This window comes from Aptenodytes patagonicus, chromosome 1 (assembly GCF_965638725.1).
Source record: "Aptenodytes patagonicus chromosome 1, bAptPat1.pri.cur, whole genome shotgun sequence".
NCBI classification, from domain to species: Eukaryota; Metazoa; Chordata; class Aves; order Sphenisciformes; family Spheniscidae; genus Aptenodytes; species Aptenodytes patagonicus.
This window is the reverse complement of record NC_134949.1, coordinates 65,224,767-65,246,722: the sequence shown is the minus strand read 5'-3', so window position 1 is coordinate 65,246,722 and position 21,956 is coordinate 65,224,767. Positions and strand designations below refer to the sequence as shown.

The 21,956-nt window shown below is 42.1% G+C and overlaps 1 protein-coding gene across 2 annotated transcripts in view; it reads left to right on the top strand.

Annotated features, from left to right (window-relative positions):
* Window positions 1–8,452: 8,452 nt before the first annotated feature.
* Window positions 8,453–21,956, top strand: part of BRAF (B-Raf proto-oncogene, serine/threonine kinase) — an 82,046-nt gene continuing 68,542 nt past the window's right edge. For both annotated transcript variants that reach the window (XM_076340202.1, XM_076340193.1), the window contains exon 1: window positions 8,453–8,608. In XM_076340202.1, coding sequence (XP_076196317.1) covers window positions 8,456–8,608 — 153 coding nt within the window. In that variant the 5' untranslated portion in view covers window positions 8,453–8,455. The remainder of the gene's footprint in view (window positions 8,609–21,956) is intronic.

Below are 21,956 nucleotides of genomic sequence, written 5' to 3'. Positions count from 1 at the left end.
ACATTTTCTCGTATCATAGCTAGGTCTGTGAAAACAAATCTCACCAAGAGCTAAAAAAGGATTTTTATATCCATTAGGTTTTCTGTCTGTGCTTGAAAGTACTTTACTTCATCCCAGGGCTCCTAAAGCTGTTTGTAAATATTTCATGGAGTTCAGAGGGTCTCTCCCACCTCAGTTGTTGTTTCTGCGGGTCTGATGTTTGCCTTATGGGCTGTCTCAGTAAATAGGCTTTTAATGGTATTAGGAACAAAAACCACCTGAGGTCCAGAAAGTCTAAAAACCATTCTACTGCCACACGCAATGGTGTGTCGCTGCAAATACGCAATTGCAAATGCATCACATTCCTCAGTTTCCACTACAGTCTTGCCTGGATAAAAATGAATGGGGTCACTTGGCCCCCAGCTTTCAAAAGTGGATGTCTAAAACGTGATTCCAGATTCAAGCACCTACAGAAGTGGTCTAACTTTAGAAGCTGTGTGAATATTGAGTATCTCCAACTGGTATCAATGGGACTTAACCTCTGAGTAACGGCTAGGTAAATCCTGTGCCAGCATACTGGGTTGTAGTTCCCTTTAGCCTTTGACTGATAGTGGTCTCTTCAGGACAGGACTGATGAAACATCTCTCTAGAGACTCTGTCATGCCTATGCATGCAATAGCTGCTTCCCCAGTGATACTCAGTGTTGATCAGAATATTAGGCTGTGTGGGTACCATGCACTGGTTTCCGCGGAGAAGAGAGCTGCAGGTGGCTTAAGGAAAGCCTCATCCGCCGAGAGACTGGAGCGGTACAGCTGAGGTGTGCTGTGCTGACATCTGGGTGATGCTGTCTTGTTTCCAACCAGCAACTATTGTGGACAAGGTGCAACATTTCTAATTTCTATACTCGCATGCGAAGGAGCCTGTGTGTGACGGGCAGCATCAAGCTGCTGCTCAGAATATTTCTGGGGGAGCAGCAGGCAATGACAGAGATGATCTGAAAGGTGTGAGGGTATTGCATTCAGTATTGAGCTGGCTAGTTAACAGAGAAGTTTATTATATATTTTTTCATTTTTTAAAATTATTTCTAAGATGTCGGAGTTTATGCTGGCTTTTTATTTAAGTAAAAGAGATATGACTGATGTTTCAGCTGATGTTACTTAGTATTACGTTTAGTTTGTAGGCATAGAAGCATTTACATGAAGGCTGCAGCCTAAAGCAGTATTCAGCTGGCTTGTCCAAACTGGCACATTTATATCGGAGAGGAGCCCGTGAATGAGGCAGTGCAGATGCCACCTAGACAGACGACCTTTCTTGTGTGAGTGGATGGGAGGCGATTGATACGCAGGCTGGGTGTGAGGCAGCATGTGTTATTTCTTGGCTGTCTGTCCTGGGTCTGTCTGGTGCAGCTGATGTGCCGCCAAGCGTTGTTCACAAGCTCTAAACTTCACAAATGCTTTTTGAATGAACAGCATAAACCGAAAAGTATTAATTAGGCTAGGGAATGTCAGAGTTGTTACTGACAACTAGAAAGTAACACTGCAGCCTCTTTATTTTTCTGCTTTTTCACTTAGTTGTTCTGCTTATATGCACTGATGTTTGCCAAAATACTGCTCTGTTGCCTGACACCAATACAGCCAACTGTGTGATGTGTCTCTGTACTTTCAAACTCAAGTTGTTTGATAGCATCAAGTTTATTAATAAACATTAAAGCCCTCTGAGGACAGATAGTAGGGTATTGACTAGGCATGCAAACCACTTAAAAATAAGATAAAACGAAGATCTAAGCTGGAGCCTTGCAGAATTCCCCTAGAGGGGGGTAACAGAAATTGTGTTCATTTACCAAAACAACTGTGTCTTCTGGAAAGAGAAGTCATATTATATTAAAAAAGAATAACCGCGTCCGAGGGCCTTTAGCATAACTTCAAGCAATCCACAGCATCAAAAACGTTGAGAGGCCATTGACCATTGCACCAGAAATTTTGCCTTTGGCCAACTGCATACTTGCAGGAATGATGAGCATATAGCAACGTGGTTCGGAGACTGTCCTAATTCCCACATGCTTGGCAGGCAGCTTGCCTTTATAGGAGAGACTAAATGTCTGTGAGGCTTGTGTTGTCTCAGTGGTAGTTAGGATTAAAAGACAAGGATGGATTATGAACTGTGATACTGACTCTGTCAGCAAAAGTCACTTATGTTTAAATACATAAGATGTGTGTATGCATATTACAGTATAAGCATTCATTTAAAAAGGTTATCCATCATATTTGACCTATCACTGAAGAACAGTAACTCTTAAAACTTCAGCAACATGGGGTATTGCCCTGAAAAAACATGATCGGTCACCATGTTCTTTCTGTCCCACATCAAAGCTGTGGTTTCTGTATTTTTCATATTATTGATTTAGCTTTTTTTGACTCTTAAAGTTTCCTTACTCCAGGCCAATACCAACCCTAATGGACTTTTTCTGCTCAGTGAAGAGGCTAGAAACCGAAAGGCGCAGTTACTATCTGAACTGTTATTAGATCAGAGACGTGGAGAGGTACCAACCCGTCTGTAAAGTGCTGGAGAATCAAATTACAGCAGGTGTTCAGGCCAGGGGAAGCTCAGCTAGCCTGGATATTATGAAAGAAAATCCTAAGACTGGAACATAATTGAACAGTCATTTTCTGAACAGCAAAATAACTTGTTTGAGGTGGTATCCTTTCCTGCTCTTTCTTGGAACTCACTCAATCACGTTAGCGGTTTTTTTGTGCCTAAGTGGGATGGTTCTGAGTTATAAAATGTGACTGTTCACATTGGAATAATAATGTGAGGAACCTAAAACTATTTACTCCTTAAAGCTGATCAGCTTATCACTATTCAACACAAAAGACTCAGAAATCAGATATCCGAACAAGCTGAATGCGTTAAAGCAATGACGGGGATGCCAAGGTAACAGGAGCGTCTTGGCTAATCTTCTCAAACGTGAGATTTGGTCCCGGTTTCAGTAAAGTACGTAAGGCAGGAAAATCAGCGCTCCTTACTCCTTTGTTTCCCTATTTTCATCTGCTTCTCGTTTCCTAGGAGAGCCGCATCTTCTCCTCCAGCATCTACTTCCACTACGTTCTCTCTCCATCTAATCTTTTGCCCCATCCCTCCCCCTCCTTTTCCACTGGCTGCTACTTCTGTTCTCTTAATAGTGGTCTCAGGGCTCATGCTCTCTCTCGATGGTCCCTTATACACCACATCTGTCAGCGTTTACACTACTGTTCAATAAAACATGTAGCTTTCTCAGCTTCCCATGCTAGTACGCGAGTTAAGGCAGGAAGCCAGCAGAGAGAGAGGCAGAGCACTGCCATGCAGCGCATGCATTGCTGGACCGTGAGGTCACTACTAAGACAAGGAAGGAAACAGGTTAGCATTTTGTTCTTGCAATGCCAAACAACGTGCAGAGTACAGAAGGGACCTATATGCAAAGTCACTCCCGTGTCCCGGTCCCACCACCTTTCCTGCTCCCCGCCTCCCACATACTGCCTCCAAAGGAAAATGTTTTGCTTTGTACTTTCCAAAGGTCTGGGCTGTGGTTTAGGGAGCGGAGCAACAGTTTCATAAACAATGACTCTAAAATAAATTATGCTTGAATCAAATGAAAACTATGTAAATATTTCCAGTATCATTACAAGAAAATCCAGAATACGTTATTATTTATATATAAAAGAAAGCTTGTTAGATCAACATTGCTTTTAAAGGCAGAATGAAAACTGAGTTAAGAACCTGGTGGATTCACATTTTCTTCTTTTTTCCCTACCCTTTTTTCTCCTAGTCTCCACCCATCCTCATCACTTCTGCCCATGTATTTAACTCAAAGGCAAAGAGCTATGAAGTCTCCATAAACTGAAAAAAAATATAGATGAGATATTGCTCAGCTGACAAGTTCAAATCACCACCTGAATATTACCTAATTTCCCACTGAAGGTATAAATGTTTGAGGTTCAGCAGTGTCACAGAATGGTAAATCTCCTGAACTAGGAGTTCTCAAGAAGCTACTAAAGGAAAAAATACATATGATCTGTGCAGGAACAGTTTAAAGAAAAAAAGGAAAAAAAAAAGCAGCCTTGCTTTCTCTATTGCCTCACATTGGAGCAATCAGACAGCGATCCCTAGACATATGAAAAGATGTATAGTATACTGTAAAGTGACTGGGATAATACACCTATAGAGGTGCTAAAGAGAAATGAAAAAAAAAAAATGGGGTTCTTCCCTCAAAAAATATCTTCAACATTCTTTTCCTGGAGAGCAAATTAATTTTCTTAAGTATGTATTATTCTGACTAGTAATCAGAAAACAACTAAACTGTAGACAACAGCCTAATTTGTGTTCTGCTTCACATTTTCTGGCCAAAATTACAGGGAACATGACTGTTGTCATCAGTATCTGTGCTCCATCGACATCTGTATTTCCGCTGTTAAGATTGAGGCTTAATCTGATACATAAACAGTACCATTGCCTGGGCTCTTTCACTTCATACTACAGCATTGAAAAGTGATGTGTATATTTTAACATACTTTGGAAGATCTGTAATTATCTTCTCATGGTGCAGAATTTAATCCAGCATTTTCAAATGTACATGGGCCAAGCACAAATGCTACAACGTATGGGACAAACACTGTTTTTTCATTGTGTGAAAAGGCTAAGCGGTTTTTGGAAATTTGGACAAATTTTAAGGGCACTTTAGACATCCAGAGTTTAAGATACGTCAAATTTTCCCACCACTTTAAAAAATCAGTTTCTATTATCACACCAATATGCAAATTATGTAATTTTTTGATTAAGAAACTGGAAGGCTGGGGTTTTTTTGAGATACTGTCTTCTATTGAAAGAATATCATTAATGAGACCGATATTAGGTTTCATCTAATATCTCTTTTGGACATTCTCGTTTTGGAGCATCTCATTAATTCTTTTTTTTGGGGGAAAGGATAAAGACGTGTTCAAATGCTCACAATGAGACAGTTGCTGTCAGGTAGCCATCTAATTTTTTTTTACTGACTCATTAAAACATTGTTCTCTGGAAGTTCAGGTGTTGATTAGATCAGATAAATGTTCTGGTGGTGGGCAATCTAGCTGAAGGGTCTTTGTCTTTTAACAGCTGGACTCGTTTTCTGATCTGAATTAAAATAAAAAAATTCTGAGGAGGATCCGACCCCAGTGCGAAACTAAGAGTTTGATGGGAGGTGACAGGTTTTGTACTTACAAGTGTGCATTACCTCCTGCAATACCAGATAAACTGGCCATGCTGCATTGTAGGAATCAACCAGACAGTGCCCTACGGAGTGGCCTATGGATCTGATAGCAGAAACCAGCCTTTCACATCTAGGTTGCAAGTTTGATTTTGATCTACGTTGATAATGAAAGCTAGTGCCTGTAAAAAATGATGATGATATCAATTCTCAGTAGATAGGATTCCGTATCACCAAGAAGTTACACTTAATAATGATTTATCTTCCATCATGATAGATTAAGCAGAGAGACCAAAGATGCCACCATGTAAAGGAGTAGGAAATTCCTTTTATCACTAGGTGTGGATTCCCCCAGACAAAAGGAAAGTATAGCATAAATAGTAGATTTATGTCTCCTTCCAGCACAAATATCTTTTTAAACAGTATTCTGTTCTTTATTTAAAAAAAAACAGTGCACCACCTGTCTCATGCATTTCAGGCGGTAACTCCGCTGTGTTCCCAGTTTCGGTCATCAGTTGTCAATATTAGGGTTTAGAATTGCAACTCTTCAGGTGGTACATCAAATGTAATAACAAAGTCTAGCAAATATATTTTATATGAATGCAAATCTTCTGAAAGACTCCGAAGCTCAGGAACAAAGGCACGCAAGATTACTAAAAGCATTGGGAAAGGAATTACAAGTTACAGATTGATAGTAGCCTACTAATTCCACTGCTAGGGTTACGCCCTGAACGTAAATTGCTTGGGGAATAAAACAAGGGCTATGATTATGTTCTGTACACTGAGACTAAATTATCCCTTGGTATACATTTCATTGAAACGAATGGACTTACTCTGTTAGTTAACCCGTATTACTCTGTTGGCTTTTCCATCACCATTAACAGCTGTGTGCTGGGAGAGCCATCTCGTATTACCTCTGCCGCCTTTTCCTTCAAAGATCAGGGATATTTGTCCCAGCATTTAGTCCTCAGCATGTGCGTTATTTTCCAGAGTCTGCGTGCACTTTTCGTTATCATTACACGTTCCCATCGCATAGCAGGAATTGCTGGTAATTATCCTCTTCATCAATGTGGCTATTAGAGAGAAATTTCTAAACTTGGCGAGCTGCTTAGTTTGTACATTTGATTCTTATGTATTTGTGCAGACTTTTTGTTGCCTGCACTGCAGGCCACCAGTCATAGGAAAACCTAGGCTCCTATCTCAGGAAAGCATAGCCTGTCAGATAATCAATTAAAATCCATTTAAATATTAAGTAGGTTATTTTGCTTATTATTCATTTGTGTTCAGGAGGTGTTTAATACTGCATAGCTCTCTACAGGAAAGACCCTCAGCTAAATTCATGCCCAAAGTTCCTTCCCTCCATACCACAGGGTCTGTTATTCCCGACTCCAACATGTTTTTGCTGTGCCCATACAGTAAATTGATGCTGCATTTATTTACCAGTTACGGCACTGCCAGTATCGAACTGAACTGGAAACGCTTTTACGCACCAGCGGCCCCAACGCGGAAGGTGAAATATAAAACTCGAATCTATCATCAGGATTATTACATTAAGAGGTTGTATGGTTACGTATCCACAACTGAAGTGAAGCAAAGATAAGGATGTTTGCACTTGCATGTTTCAACTCAGTATTTTAATTGACTACCATAAAATGTATCAGGTTGTGATAGAACAGCCTTTACCTTCTCCGAAATCCCGCTGCTGTTCTGATAGGTTAGCTTTTCTTTGCGATGCACTAAAATAGTCTTACCAATTTGGTATTTATCATAAAGGCCTTTTCAGCAAGAAAGCGACTTAAAATACCCGATTTAGTGAATGCTTTATGTGTGTAAGCGGCATTTCAGTGGGTGTGGCATACAGGGATATGACACAGGTCAATTTTTTACTTTAAACGGGAGCACTCGGCCACTTCGGGGGAAGATGGATGCAGGCACTGGGGACACGGGGTGAGCAGGCTTTGGGGGGCAGTGGTGGCTGCCGGCTCCAGCTCCTCCTCGTTTCCGAGCTGGAGGGAGCGGCGTTTCCCAGTGCACTCTACCTGCCACCCCGGTTCCTCTGTCATTCGCACCAGAGGACCGGAGCCCACGGCAGGTCCCGCTGCGTGAGCCCACCTTTTTTCCTTGGTAAGCCAGGCTGTCAGGGAAGGCGGTGCACGTCCCGTCATGCAGACAAGGTGCAGACAGGATGGACGTGCATATTCGGAAACTGGGATCTGCTCCCAAACCTGCAGGTTGGACAAAGCTGGCCAGGGGATAAGCGATAGGTGTTAACGAGGAGAAGGACGGGGTCCCGATTTCTCCTGCGCTCACGACCAGACCCTTCACTCGCTCGAAACACCGTATATAAATAAAGCACCAGCTTGTGGCAGGTCAAGGCCTAAATGCCGTCAACGGGGGAAAAAAAGGATGTTTTATCAATCCTAGCAATCAATTATCTTAGTCATAACTAGAGTAGGCACAACATTTTCAGATGAGAATGTGATTTCTGGAAGTATCTCCGCCGTTGTCGCACGGTACGCGCTCACAAAGATTTACCTCAAAGCCACACCACCACTGTTTGTCAAATGATGTCAGAGCAGCCCTGGGGCCTGGCAGTCCCTCTCCTCCCTTGCCTATTCACCGTTTTCACCGCGCTCCTGTCCCAGCACACGACTAGCTCACAGGGTACGCAAGATCCCCTTTGTTCCTAGCTTCAGTCCTGCCGGCACCGTGGTCCTGTCTGTACTCCACCCGCAGCGCGCGGGGCTCCCCGTGCCGTCACCGAGGCCGCTGCCGGGAAGGACCCGCAGGCCGGGCAGTGGTGGGACCCCGCCACAGCCCCTCCGGCGGGGGCTCCTCCTGCCTTCGCCTCCCCCGGCTCCCGCCCCGCCGGGCCGCCCGCCCGCGCCACCAGCTCCCAGCTGCTGTTACCTGCTCTTTCCCGCCGCCAGGGGGCGCGGCGGCGGCGGGGGGCGGGGCCGCGGCGGGGGGGCGGGGCCCGAGCCCACGTTCGAGTTCCCAGGGCGACGGCTGGTCGCGCCGTGACGTCAGGGTGTTTCCCGGTGACGTCAGACGGCTCATGCGCAGTGACCGCGGCGGCGATTCTGGGTGACGTCACGGGCCGGGCGTGACGTCCCGGTGGCGCGGGCCGCTGGGAGCTGGCCGGGATCTGCGCTCGCCCCCCTCCCCCCTCCCACTACGGGTCGCGGCTGGGGGCGTCCCGGCGGCGGGGACGCGGCTCCCCCCTCCCCCTCCCTCGCCCCAGCGCTTCGATCCAAGATGGCGGCGCTGAGCGGCGGCAGCAGCGCGGAGGGGGCCTCGCTCTTCAACGGGGACATGGAGCCCGAGCCGCCGCCGCCCGCGCTCGGCGCCTGCTACGCGGGGGGCAGCGGCGGCAGCGGCGGCAGCGGCGACCCGGCCATCCCGGAGGAGGTGAGGCCACACGGCGGCCGCGGCGGCCACCCGCCCCCCGCCGCCGATCGCGCCCCCGCCCCCTCCGGCCGGCCCGTACCCGGGGGCCGTCGGCGGGCCCGGCCGGGAGGGCGGCGGCGGCGGCGGCGGCGCGGGGCTCGCCGGGGCCCCGCGAGGCGGGGTGAGGCGCGGGGCCGGCGGCGGCGGGGATCCCCGCTCCGGGGAGGCCCCGGCCTCCACCCCCCTCCGGCGGCGGGGGCGCCGCTCGCTCCAGCCGCCGGCGGCGATGCAGTGTCGGGGCGGGGAGGCTCCGCGCCTCGCCGCGGCCTCGCTCCCGCCGCGCACCCCCCGGCGCCCGCGGGCAGCGCCCGGGGCCCGGGCCCGCTCAGTCCCGGGGGCGGCCCGTGCCGCCGTGAGGAGGCGGCGCCCCCGGACCCGCGGGGGCCGGGGCTTCCCCCGCCCCGCCGCGCTCCGGCTGGGGAGGGGTGGCGGTCACGATCTGGTTTCAGACAAGCCCACCTCCGTGCCCCTGCTGTCACCCTTGCTGTTACCTGGCGGCTGTGGCCGGCAAAGCTTTTGTGTGGAGGTTTTGTAATCGGTTTCCCCCGGTGGTTTTGGAACACTCGAAATGTGTTTTAAAACCAGGATTGGGTACGGTTCCTTTTGTGGATGTTGGCCTGGCTCGCCGTTTCTGCACGAGGAGTCTGAGGAAATGTTAACGGACAGGGCACTGTGCAGGCATTGAGGGTGTCAGGCCTCTGGTTTGTGTCTCTCTTACATACTTCCTGTGTTTTGGGGCATATTACTTAACTTCCCAATCCCACGGAGAGCGAGCGGTACTACCTGTTTTGCTAGGGTTAAAGTGTAAGTTGCTAATGCTTCTGAAGTGTTTTCGGAAGGTGGAATAAAATGTGCTGTAACAACACAAGGTATTCTGCAGATTCGAATACTGTGGGCATCAAAGTCAGAGCGAGTTGCCAAATAACATGCATCAAGTCTGTTTTGGAGGTAAATACAGATGCCAGAAGCTCTGCCTTCTTGTTCCGACCGTTAGTTGCTGAAGATTGTTTCAGCTCAGCTTTCCCGAGCGGTGGCTGTGTAATCGGTACAGGACCTCTCATCTGTGAGCAGAGCCTTGTGGCCCTCTGAGATGCTGAGCCCACCAGGTGACGGCTCCTTGCTGCTTGGGGGGGAGAGCCTCCAGCAGGGAAAATGAGCTGGCTTCGATCATCAGCTCACAGAGGGGTCCAGTTTGACTCCCAACTCACCAGGAAAAGACTATCTTTTTATCCTTTTTATTTATTACTAGCATAGTGGATTATAGTGGAATTAATGAGTTGAGAAGTTTGATAAGTACTAGAGCTCATGCTGGGTAGATGGCCAGAAAGGAGGAATAGGGAAGGAGTCTGCCCCTATCGATGCTAGTGAGAGGTGAGATTGATTCCCTCATCTTAAGGAGCTACTGGCTTACTTGCTGAAGGAAGGCAAAACTCAGCAGTATACATGTATTTTACAGCTAACCAGCAGGGTGATTAAATGCCTTGAGTAATGCAAGTCCGGTCTTAACTTTCCTGAGTAAGGAGAAACTCTCAACTGGTTGAGAAACCTAAATACCTAAAGAGTGGGGTTTAACAAATGCTTTCTTTCAGCAGCAAAATGAGGTTAAAAAGCTTCTTGCTGACTTTTATTGCCCAGATTGTGCTGGTGCAGCTGTGCATGGAACTGAATTTCTCAGTTATTTCTGCCATAAAAAACAAATCTCTGTGGAATTATTTCAATAACTGGTTTATATTGTGGCCCTAGAAACAGTACTATCAATACAGCTGAGTTGGGTAAATAAACTACAGTGCAAGAGAGAGGAGAGGGGAAAGCAGTGGCAGGAGGCAAGATTTTTTTTTTAAGATCAGTTGTCATACCAAGGGGGGTGTTTGTGAAACTGCCATAAGTCACTTCAACTTCAAAAATACTTTATCCTGTGTCAGTCATTAGATCTGACTCCAAATGCTAAATTACATAGTGTAGCTTTCCCCCCCTCACCTGAATATCTTACATCTCTGTATGAGAACGGCGGACAGAGAGCAGCAGTCTGGTATCTGGAACGCCTGCCAACCAGAGAGGTTGGTATGTCACAAGTATGGGTACATATATTCAAGGTTAGGAAGTGTGGGGGGGTATTCTTGTATTATTTAAAAGCAATCTTCTCATACGTTGGAAATACTGAAACATACAGGTCTAAGGCAGAGCTGGTGCTAGAATTTTTATTTTCTGATGTGGTTTTGTTCTTTAGTTAGCTAGTTCTTCCTCAAGTTGTAAGTAATTAAATTTTGTTTACTGTATAAATACACCTATTACTTCATCTAGACCTGTACTTTTAATAAAGTTCAAGACCAACAAATTGCTGATACAGTTAAAATGGAAACTATCCTTAATACAAAACCAAGCCAACCTGAAGTGTAATGCAAATCCAAGTGACATAAGTCAGAAAAATACTGAAGTGCTTCTGACTCACAGCTCTAATGTAAGTACGTGTTCTAGTGTTTGTTTCTTTCCTTCAAGACAATGTAAATCTAAGCTTTAAAAGTAACCTTGCTGTGGAAGCCCATCAAGGAGCATAACCTCACTTATTTTGAGGAGATACCTGGAAGGGTTTTAGTTCCCTATAATCTTTCGGGAACTGCCGTCCCAATTTCCAGAAGGAAAACCTTCAGTTCTGTACTCAGTTTCTAGTTTTAAAAGAGGGGTGGACAGCAAGAATCTCTGACAGACCTTGAAGTAGTCTTACACAAACTTCTAAGTTGGAGCCCTCTGGTAAAGGAGGTATTCTGTATCGAGATCGTAACCGAGTGCTTCTGTGTTGCTTAAAACTACATCAGCGTCGCTTACGAATTCAAGGGTTGGGGTTTTGAAAAACAAGTTTAAGCCATATCATTCAACTCATGGCCAGTTTTTAATCAAATAATGAATTTGAATTTAGTTCTTCAGAAGTTGCCTCCGTAGCCTAACTGCTGATGCTAAAAATCTTCTTCTAATAATGAAGTCGTTACATAAGAGTGTAATAATTGCTAAAGCATTTTTTTCTGTTTTACAATTCAAGATTAGTAAGAGTAGCTGCACAGGCACTCATATGGTACATTTAGGAAATAGGTACTTCTTGGAGGCGTAAGGATTTGAAAAGGGCAGGGACAAGCCAACTTAGCAGAAACGGTCCTCTGCCACTCACTGTTCAGTTGCGGGTGTTAGGAGGCCTAGGATGAGTGCTGGCGTCCGGATGCACGTAGGTTGGCTTCTTCCCCAGGATGAATTCTCGGGACGAGAGATTGTTTGGATGGAAGGTTTTCAGAGTATTACAGGGTTGTTGATACAGTACGGAGTGTGTGACAGCTGGGAGGAAAGGCTCTGTTCTTGTTGCTAGAGATTATTTACACCAATATTAAATAATTCAAATGGGATTTTCTGTACTCGGAGCTTTGTGCCCCGAACTGCTCTTTGGAAGATGAAAATGACTTTGAAGGTTGTGAAGTGAGGGCCTGAGCTGTTGGATGGTCGATCGGTTTCTAGGCAGCAATGCTGGAATTTATCCTGCATGAATATTAGTTATATATTTAGAAACCTTAATCTTACAAAACAGATGTAAGAAGGAGAATAAAATGCATAGAACGAAAAGGCGCCTCTAACCTTATAATATGAAGTAAGTGGTGGGTTCTCATAAAGTAACGTAGGTACACCAAGAAAAACTGGGGTGGTTTGTTGCAGTAACATTTAGGGAACCTATCGTGCTGGCAATTAGAATAACTTTCCCTTTAAGTTTCTATTTCTCTGAAGATTTTACAATTAAATGTGCTACTTATTTGGAAAGTTGAAACGATATAAGCATTTTTTTACTTCATTGCTTTTGTAGTTTTGGGAATACGTTTTATGTTGAATCTCAGTTATGTTTCATTGCATTTGTGTTTAGTGATTGAGCTAACTTTACAGTCTGTGAATGACATCCTATTTAGTTGTGAGGGCAAGTTAAAATAGCTACAAGATGCTTCATATCCAGCTAACATTCTGCAGGAGTATATCTCAAAAAAAAAGTGAAGTAATTCTTTCATTTTGTATAGCACAGGAAAGGCCTTAGCTGAATACTAAGTCTGACTTCGGGTCACAGCTTCAAGAAATACATGGTCTAGCCGAGGAGAGTCTAGAGAAGAACAGTAACAATGATCTGAAGTCTTAGAAGGTCAGAGCTTTGAGGAAAGACTGGGAAAAAACCTGACGTTGTTTAAAAAAGAAATGGAAATTGTCAAATCTGATGCAAAGAAGAATGCAAATAACTTGTTCTGCAGGCTTGTGGCGATTACTGCCAGAAGTAATGAGTTTAAATGGTAGCAGAGGAGATGGTTTTATGTTACTATTAGACTTTTTTCTTTATGGCTAGGTATAGTGAAGCATGAAAATAGACTTTCTTAACTTACTTATAAAACGTCCATTAATAGATTCTGTCACCTCCACAGGCAAACATATGTCAGGAGTGATGGGGGAGAGTTGATCCAGGTGTAGAAAAGACAATGACTTTGATAACCTCTTGTCTTTTCTTTCCTTAGGCTTTTTATGATTTATTTGTGGTAAGGTAGATCGAACATTAGAACACAACTTTGAAATACTTGAGTTTAGTTGGGGATATTAAAGAAATTTCTGCTTACGATGTTTTTCCCAAAAGGCGGTAGGATTAACAGCTCTGTCCTGTGGTAGCTTGTTTGATTACACAAAACTTGCTTAACAGAGTAATAGCTTCTTCGGTAAAGTTTTGATGTCTCAGGATGCTTGTTTCTTGTCTCTGTGGATAACTACAAACTGGTTGGATACAAAGTGTTTGGTACTGAGTCTTTTCTTAATTTATGTTGTTACTTAAGCCACTAATGCTATTCCCATTTGTACTTTGTTGTAGTTGTTAAACTCAAAGATGTCTTATTTTTAAAGCTGTTCTAATAATATCCTTCTTGACACTTATTTAGCCAGGAAAGGCAGTTCTTTTGTTGCATGTAGTTAAAAATACTGTAGACCAAATGAGATTTGGGGTTTTTTAATGGCAATATCTTTTGATGGTAGCTATTTCTTTTTTTTTTTTTTTTTTTTCAAAACAAACTGAAAAACCCCCTAATTTCCTTAAAGCTCCAATATTCCACTTTGTTTTGTTACCTTGTAACAAATCTATAGTTCAGTTGTATTAATTATTGAATCTATAGAAATTTGACTGCATGAAAGATTTTGGAGGGAATTTCAATTAGAAGGAAATATAATTTTATTTGTACTTCCAAGGGAAACAAAATGAGGTTTCAAATGATCATGAAATCGCTAATTCTCTTCCAGTTCAGTGTTACATAGAAGCTACTTCAGGTTTAAGAGGTTTTTTGACGACACTTTTTGGCCAAGCGTAAGTTTTATGTAAGTTTTATTTTCAGTTTGAACAACTCGCTTTTGAAGGGCAGTGTAATGTACAATATAGTAGAAATGCTCTGTCATAACCGTAGTCCTTAACAGTTGAAGCTGCTCCCTATCACCACAGTTACGCTGAAGTCAATCAAATGGTGCTCTGCCACCCAGCGTGGGAGGTTTTGCTGTTTCCTGTGCCTGGCTGTTCAGCCAGATCTACTCCCTTGTGCCAACTTAGTACCACGTAGGTCCTTTCCTAAGTTGATTCAACTCAATAACGCTGAAGAACATTTGCATCACTTTTGCTGGGTTAGTTTTCTGCAAGCTTAGTGAACTGAATCTCCTCAACATGGCACCCAATGAGCTCCAAAACTCTTGCGAGGTAGGAGACAGAAGGAATGTGGTTAGGGAGAGTAGTGGTAGTATGGTGGATTATAAATTTTTTTTCCCCTCCTGTTTTTTTGTTTGTTTGTTTTAAGATCATCTTTGCCCCATGAAATTGCACTGGCCTTAATGTTTTGTATTTGAATGAGTAGTCTTGTTCATCTGAGGCTTCCTTAGCTGGACTTGCCAGGTTTACATCCCGACACGTTAGATCTTTGTGGTCCTGAGCTTACACATGCTAGGTTGTAGCAATCTTACTCGGTCTCTCTGGATTACTTTTGAGCGTACCTTTCACACACAGAAATATGATTACATGCCATAGTTTTGCCAGTGCACAAAGGACGTGAAGGTCCTCTATGAGCTTCTTGTATAGTAAGTATACTTTTCCAACAGCTTTGACCATGTGAGAGTTCTAGGTACAATATTTAGTTTTTTGAGGTGTGAGATGGTTTTCATAATTTTCAACTGTTCACACATCTGTGTGTATGAACACAGCTACTTTCTCATAGCTAGTGCAGGATACAGAAGTCAGTATGCAATATATGTGTTTCTTTGCTTCAGCTTTTTTATTTCAGTTGCTCTTGAGCTTTTTGGGTGTACAATGGAATCCTCTTAATCTTCCCTCCTGCGCACAGCTTCTTTCCAAAATGATGAAATATGTATTTATGCAACTGATTTCCTCTTCTGTGACCAGTACTGAAGTTAAACAAGGCTGCTTGATGCAGAATTACATGCCTTTTCTTCTTCTTTTCCTGTTTGAACCCCTTGCTGCAAATGTTTGGCTTGTTACGCCACCTTTTTAGCATTTGTGTGTTTTGAAGGAGCTGCAACAGTGCATTTCTTTATTCTGTTTCTGATGACATTTTATGAATGTGGACCCTAGCAAAAAAGGGTGAAACAGGCAAAGGTCTCATTTTTAACCATTCCCATTGTCCGAAGGTGCTGTCAGTTCAGGCAGGAGTTTTCAGGGAACGGTCCTGCCAGCTGTCATCCCACCATGACACTCCCGGCCAACGTGAACATTAAAGATCAGAAAACAGAACCTGTGCTCTTTTCAAAATGGAGCTTGTTGTGCAGTGCAGGTATAGTGCTCGGTATCAAATGAATTCTTCACGCTATCGATACTGAATTCAGGAGATCATAGGAGTGTGTTTGGGCACTAAAGGAAGCTTTTATTTTTCTAAGGTTCTGATTGAGTGAAATATTTTTGTGGGTTCTCCCAGTATACCTACACAAAATTTAGTATGAAAAGGCAATTAAATTTCCACATGAAGGGTACCAACTTTCTTTAAAATCTTTCATCTAGGAGGCAAGAAAGTAAGGTTGTTAATGAACAAAATGTACTTACTGTTTAAAAATGTGTTGTGTAATTAAGTGGCTAGGAATTTTTTTTTTTTTACCACAAAAAGGGGGATACCAGCTCTAATATCCTCATCTGTTACGTGGTGAGACCCCTTAAACAGTATAGTCATTAGTAAAGCTGTTGTTAAATGCACTGATAAGTAGTAAATACTTTTGAAATGCAGTTACATTGTGTTCAGTCAACATTTTCTGATGTTTGGAGCACAGACTTTAATTTTTTTTTTTCTTTTACTTTATCTCAGATAAAGGGATTGTTTTGAGGGTAGGCATTTCTGAAGTCTGAGTAGCATGTCTAGTTTTTTTATATCTCTAGTACTAGTTATCCACTGATGGTGTTTGAAAAGCACTATAAAATCAACATGAAATAAAATACATCATTATACTAAGAAGTTGGTAGTATCTAGATGTTCGGAACTGGATGGTTGTATCTTGGTGCCTCAATCTTTGAACTGGTTTTGTAAATTTATTCATTAAATCTCAATAGGTCAAACATTCTCTCTAATTGTAAGTACTGTAGATTTAAATGTGAGTCTTTAGCATCATCTGAGGTAGCTTTCAGAACGGATTTCTTTAAGCATTCTCATAATGTTGCTAGAACACAGTTTGTAAGTGCTAATAAAGTCTCTTGTGACTTTTTAAGCTTATGTACATCGTTGAAAATTGATGTAACTTTTTCCAGTCTCTAGATTCAGTAGTTATAGGTTATAAGTCTTGCAGCAGGTTTTATGTACTAAATAATTTTCCAATTTGGTCAGCTGAAGTTTGACTGAGTCAAATGAAAAGTATCTTTTTCAACGGGGTTGTTTTTTTCAGTTCTCTAAACTAGATGGTTGTTTTCAACATCCTACTGTGGTAGCTGTTGTATCTTGGTTTGGATTTATTTTTTTTTTAAAACTCTCCTAACTCTACAATGAGTGGCAAGAAGCCAATTCTGCCTTTTAAATTATTTCATTTTTCACGTTGGTACTAGGGTTACTAAGGCAGCATGGTCTGCTGAGTAGAACATAGAATTCTATTTAGGAGAATGTGGTTTCTGTGGCAGTTTCTATTTGTGACTGTTTTCTGTGATTGGGAGCAAATTACCTGTGTTTTACAAATAAAAAACCCAAGTACATTTGCTCTGTTTCAGGTTTTGAGACCTGTTTGTGATAAACATGGGATACCTTACTTACTTTATTGGATCACAGATATTTCTGAACAAACAGAATATATTTGTACTTGACTAACAATTCCAGCTGTCTTTTACATTTCATAACCGGTTGGTAGAAAACACATGCACAGTGTAGTAATAGTTTAGTGGTGGAATATTGCAAAGTGTATAACAAATTATTTTACGGATTGATAACATGAACTTTTAAATAGGTGCTGATTATCTTTCCTGGATAGTCTAATTAATTGTGTGCTCTGGCAAGGAGAGAGCAGAATAAGTTCTGTAGTTGAGGCAAGACCGAGTTTATTTGTTTTGTCATTTTAATTAATGTGACCCAAGCTGTGTAAGAGCTCTGCTCGACTAGGGTTTGCTTCTTATAAGCAATTATTGTAATTAGCTGGTTGGCTGCTTGCTTTCCATCACAAATACGACTTGTCTTCAGCTTAAGGTGTGCGGAGAAATAGTCTGGTGTATGCATGATAGTCTTTTTTTAAATTTCACTGCTGTATGGATTTAACACTTGTTGAGAGTCTGTGGTAGTTGCCTCTAAAACAAAATTGCATTCTTAAATAAGTTAGGAAATCTGGATAGTTTTTTTCCCCTCTTTTTTAAAAAAAACAAACAAACCAAAACTTGTGACAGTCTAGGGAGAAGTTGTTAAATTCATAAATGTAAATACAGTGAATTGTACCAGAACTTGATCTGTGTATGATCCTCATGAGTATTGAATTAGTACCAAAGTGAATAAAAGCGACTAGTAGTAATGCAACACAAAAGCCTCGAGGAATGTGGAACTAAACATTTAGTTAGATCAAAGAAAGCCATGCAACTGGTGGTTAATGATTTAAATGAAGGATACAGACACCTCTTATATTTCACACTCTGCTGTTCTACTGTGGTAGAGAACATTTGTTAACTTTCCTTTTTATGGTGCTTGGAGGCAAATTCTACTTAGCAGCAAGCAACAAAGATGGCAGGTGATGGAAAAAGTGGGGGGAATGAAAGAGACTTGAAACTTAAACAGGAAGGCTGCTGCTTCATGGTAGCCTGAATCCACCTAACTATGGGCTGTAGAGAGGAAAGGTGACTTTTTGCACCAGCTCAGGTGGTCACTGGGTCCTTCGCCAAGCTGTTTCAGCACACTAGACTGGCAGAAAATGAACCTTGACAAAGAGAACAATTTTCTGCTTGTTTAGATTACTGAAATGGTTCAGCCAAAGGTTTAACTTCTGGAGAAGGAGTAAGGAAGGGACCAGGGGTAAATAGCCAAGGACAATACGATAATTGCACCCACCTTCTAGGTTGGTGTAAGCTGCAAAGCAACCACTGCCTAAGGCTCTTGGTGACTTTGTTTTTATAGAGAAACTGCTTGGTTTTGTTACAAGGGTAGACTTTATTGAGCTTTATCCTTTACAATTTATCATTGTATTTAAAAAAAAAAAAATTTAAACACTTATAAGAAGTAAGGAACATTTGAAGTCTGAATTCCTTTTGTTAAAGAGGAGGCAACTTAAGGGGCAAAGGCCTGACAGACTGAAAAGCTATTTATTCTGCTTTAAGAGTAGAGCTGAATGATGAACAATTCAATTTGCATTTAGAATTAAACAAAGGAAAAGACATAGTTTACTCTCAGTTGCAACTGATGGTTTGCAAATAAATGAGAGATGCAAGAATATTAAGTAAAAACTAAGTGTTAGTAATACCAGGATTTTGTGTGGTGGAAGTCCTCTGGTAAAGATAGCAAGTCTTTATCAAATGTGTTTGTCTTAGAATCGCAGAGTTAGTCTTCCACTTATTTTTTCAATAGTTTCTGCTGGTAACTCCTCAGAGATGATACTCTGATACTTGAGCGTTAACTTGGTCAGATGTTGCCTAGTTTTTTGGAGTAGGGAGGGAGTTCTTGGGTGTTTAGTTTTGGTGGTTTGTTGTTTTTTTTTTTTCTTGACGAGAACAGTGTCACAACAGATACAGTTGAAAATCTGCGTTACTGGTTATGGGGGGTTAAGAATTGGCCTTTCCTTCCTAAAAAATGTTACCTGTTAAATGGAAAATATTTTTAATCTTCAAGCCTTTTTAATATTTTACTAACTGCTGTGCTTACAGTAGATGCCTGCTGATCACATTATTGTATTAGCTGACCTAGTTATGATCCTAGTCAGGATGGTACAAAAAATGTTGTACCTCTTCTTGAGGATTTTCCTTCTTGAACATACGATTATACATCTTCACCAAGGCCATTCTTCATCAGTCTAGAAAGATATGTTCATAGATTTTTGTGGAAAAAGAGATACCAAATCCTTTTTCTCTTGGCTACAGTAACTTCTGTAGATATTGTCCGTAACTTATTTACTATTCTGTGATTGTAAATTTTACCGGACTCATTCTGAACTGTCTAGCTAGCCAACAATGAAAATACACTGTCAAAGTTTGTATCTCAGACATTGTAAAGGAGCTGTGATAAAAATGATTCACCAACATTAAAAAGCTGGGGAAGATAAACTAGGAAAGGCAGCTTCAGTGTTGACGTTCATATCCCTTGTGTAAACTCATGTGAAACCCATTGCAAGCTGGTTTTCAATTCAGTAAAGTTTTTCAGCTGTTAGTATTTTTCATCTTTTTTTTTAATAAAAAGTTTAACTACACTGTTGAAAATGTGGCAAGCATGAAGAGCCAGCAGAGAGTAGGAAAAATGCAAAAATTAACCCAGTGGATGTGCGAGCTGAGAGAAGCTTCCACTGAGAGATGGAGAAGAGCTAGAGGCTGAAGTATAGGAAGAAGGAAAGGACTATCCTTCCCACTCTATGTGCATGTTCCAGCAGATGACTGCAGAAAATGAAAAGCAAGCTTTGTAAGAGGCAAGAAGAGGACTAGCACCATTCAAGGTTGATAAGGGGGGAAAGTATCTCAGTAAAAGATATCAAAACGTGAAGAACAGGTAACAGTAATTTTCAGTAAAGAAACTGGGAAGGTGCAAACTCTGCATCTTGACATGCTAATGCTGAGGTGGAGTGCTGCATTATTAAGCCCATTCATACGCCTTCTTGCCTCCCTTTCACTCTAACGTTTCACTTTCAAGTTAGTTAAGACGTTAGTCCAGCTAAGAACGATCTCATACGTGACAGCTTTCTAAAGTATTTTCTGACAAAGTGGATCCTAGCTCAGTGCACCAAACAATCAAATTGATTCTGTAAGAAAGAAGCCTGAAGGGACTGATTAGAATAGCATTGGATAGGTATTGATGATTTTGTCCTCCTTATAAAAGAGTTTCCAAATCAAATGCTTAATTATTGTTTTGTTGGGTTGTTTTTTTGTTGGGTTTTTTTTTTAAATCGCCTAGTTGGTTCTATCAAAGTATTCTCCATCATCACCAAGTATGATAATCCAAATGCAGGACATACCATGCCTGGACAAATAATGGCTTTTTTTTCTTTACAGAATAGATTTGAACTCTCAGGTGTCTGCTACCAAATGTGAATCATAGAGCTTAGAGTTGGGATGTGCTGCAAGATTTGAGTACTGATGCCAGGTGCAAAAAGTATAAAAGATAGTTTGGTTTGTGCTGTCTCAGGCACTGTGTATTTTGACAAGCAGCAAAGGATGCGAAAATAACTTTGTGGCTTATAGCCTTGCATTTGTGGAGCCATAGTCTTCTCTGAATAGAATGGATTTAGGCTTCTATTGTATCTGACTTGCCTCTGGCTTGAAATAGGTCATCATCTTTATTACATTGCAAGGGAGTGCTTATTTGAAAAATTAATGCACAATTATCCACAATAGGCAGATACAAGTTGATATATTCCAGTATATCTGGAATATTTCCAGTCTTCTGGCTGCCTGTGTCCATGTTGGCCTGCGTCAGCTTCCTTGTGTCAGCAGCACTAAAAGGGGAATCAAATCTAATCTCTTGTGATAGAGAATAACCTTAACCTAATGCTATCAGACAGGACAGAAAAATGTATTTGAGGCTTTTTTTGGAAAAATGATAAGGTTATCCAAGCTGTAAAGGATTCATTACTTTTTCGTGGAACTACAATGAAGCAGTGTGTCTCAAATAACCATGCTGCTTCCTGTGGGGAGGGACTGGACTTGCATGTGGACAGTACTAGGTGCACTGCAGATTTACTTCAGAATACATTAAGATTTCTAGTAACCGTCTCTTAGGCTGGCATCGGTTTTTGTATTTCTGCAAAATACTTGGCAGCTGTGGTTTTATGGTTTCCTACAAGTGTGGAGTTTCGTAAGTGTAGTGGAGTGCTCATAAGAGTAACAAAAAATAGGTCTGTTCTTTCTTAATGACCAGCAGACTTTTGCAGCTTTCTTTTACTTCCAGAGAAAGTGTGAATAAAGTGTGGATAAAGGGATTACTGTGAGATCTCGAGGAAGGAATGGTATTAGGCTGTACGCATTTAGCTTGAAAAACTTGGGTTTATTCTGTTGTCTAGGAACAAGCTCTTTGGTCCAGAACTGATTGCTAAAAGGATTCTGTATTTCATATTTTTGCTGTCTCTGTTGTGAGGTAGTTCTTTGCTGCTGTCCTGGAATGTACGTGCTTATGGGGAATGAGACACTTAGAAAAATTGCCGAGGATTTTAGTATACTTAAGTTGTATTTGGACAGTTCAAAGAAACCCGTACATCTGCAAGTGCTTCTGAACTCAATTCTTAAGAACCTAGTGTTTCAGGTTTTTTCCACAGAGATGATGGGGATATGTCTTGGCTCAAAGTCTGTAAGTCTGGGCTGGTGCACATGATGCAAACTTAGCTGAGATGAGTTATCTGAACAAGCAAGTCTGCAAGGAGAAAAGGCAGGCTGAAGTTGCTGGCTCTGCTGGCTGTTTAAGTGCAGCAGGTATGGTGTATTTTTTGTGAGGCGGAAGCTGTGGGTACTGTGGTGTGCAGAAGCAGACAGTTTTGAGTCGCATGAGGTCATTTGCACAGAGCACCAGTTCCAAATTCCAGTTAGGAAAAGGCTCAAGTTCCTTCAATTGAATTGAAGCAGTCATAGATCCCCTGCAGATCCCCCCAAATATGCAATATATTTGCACGGGGCTTGGTTGTC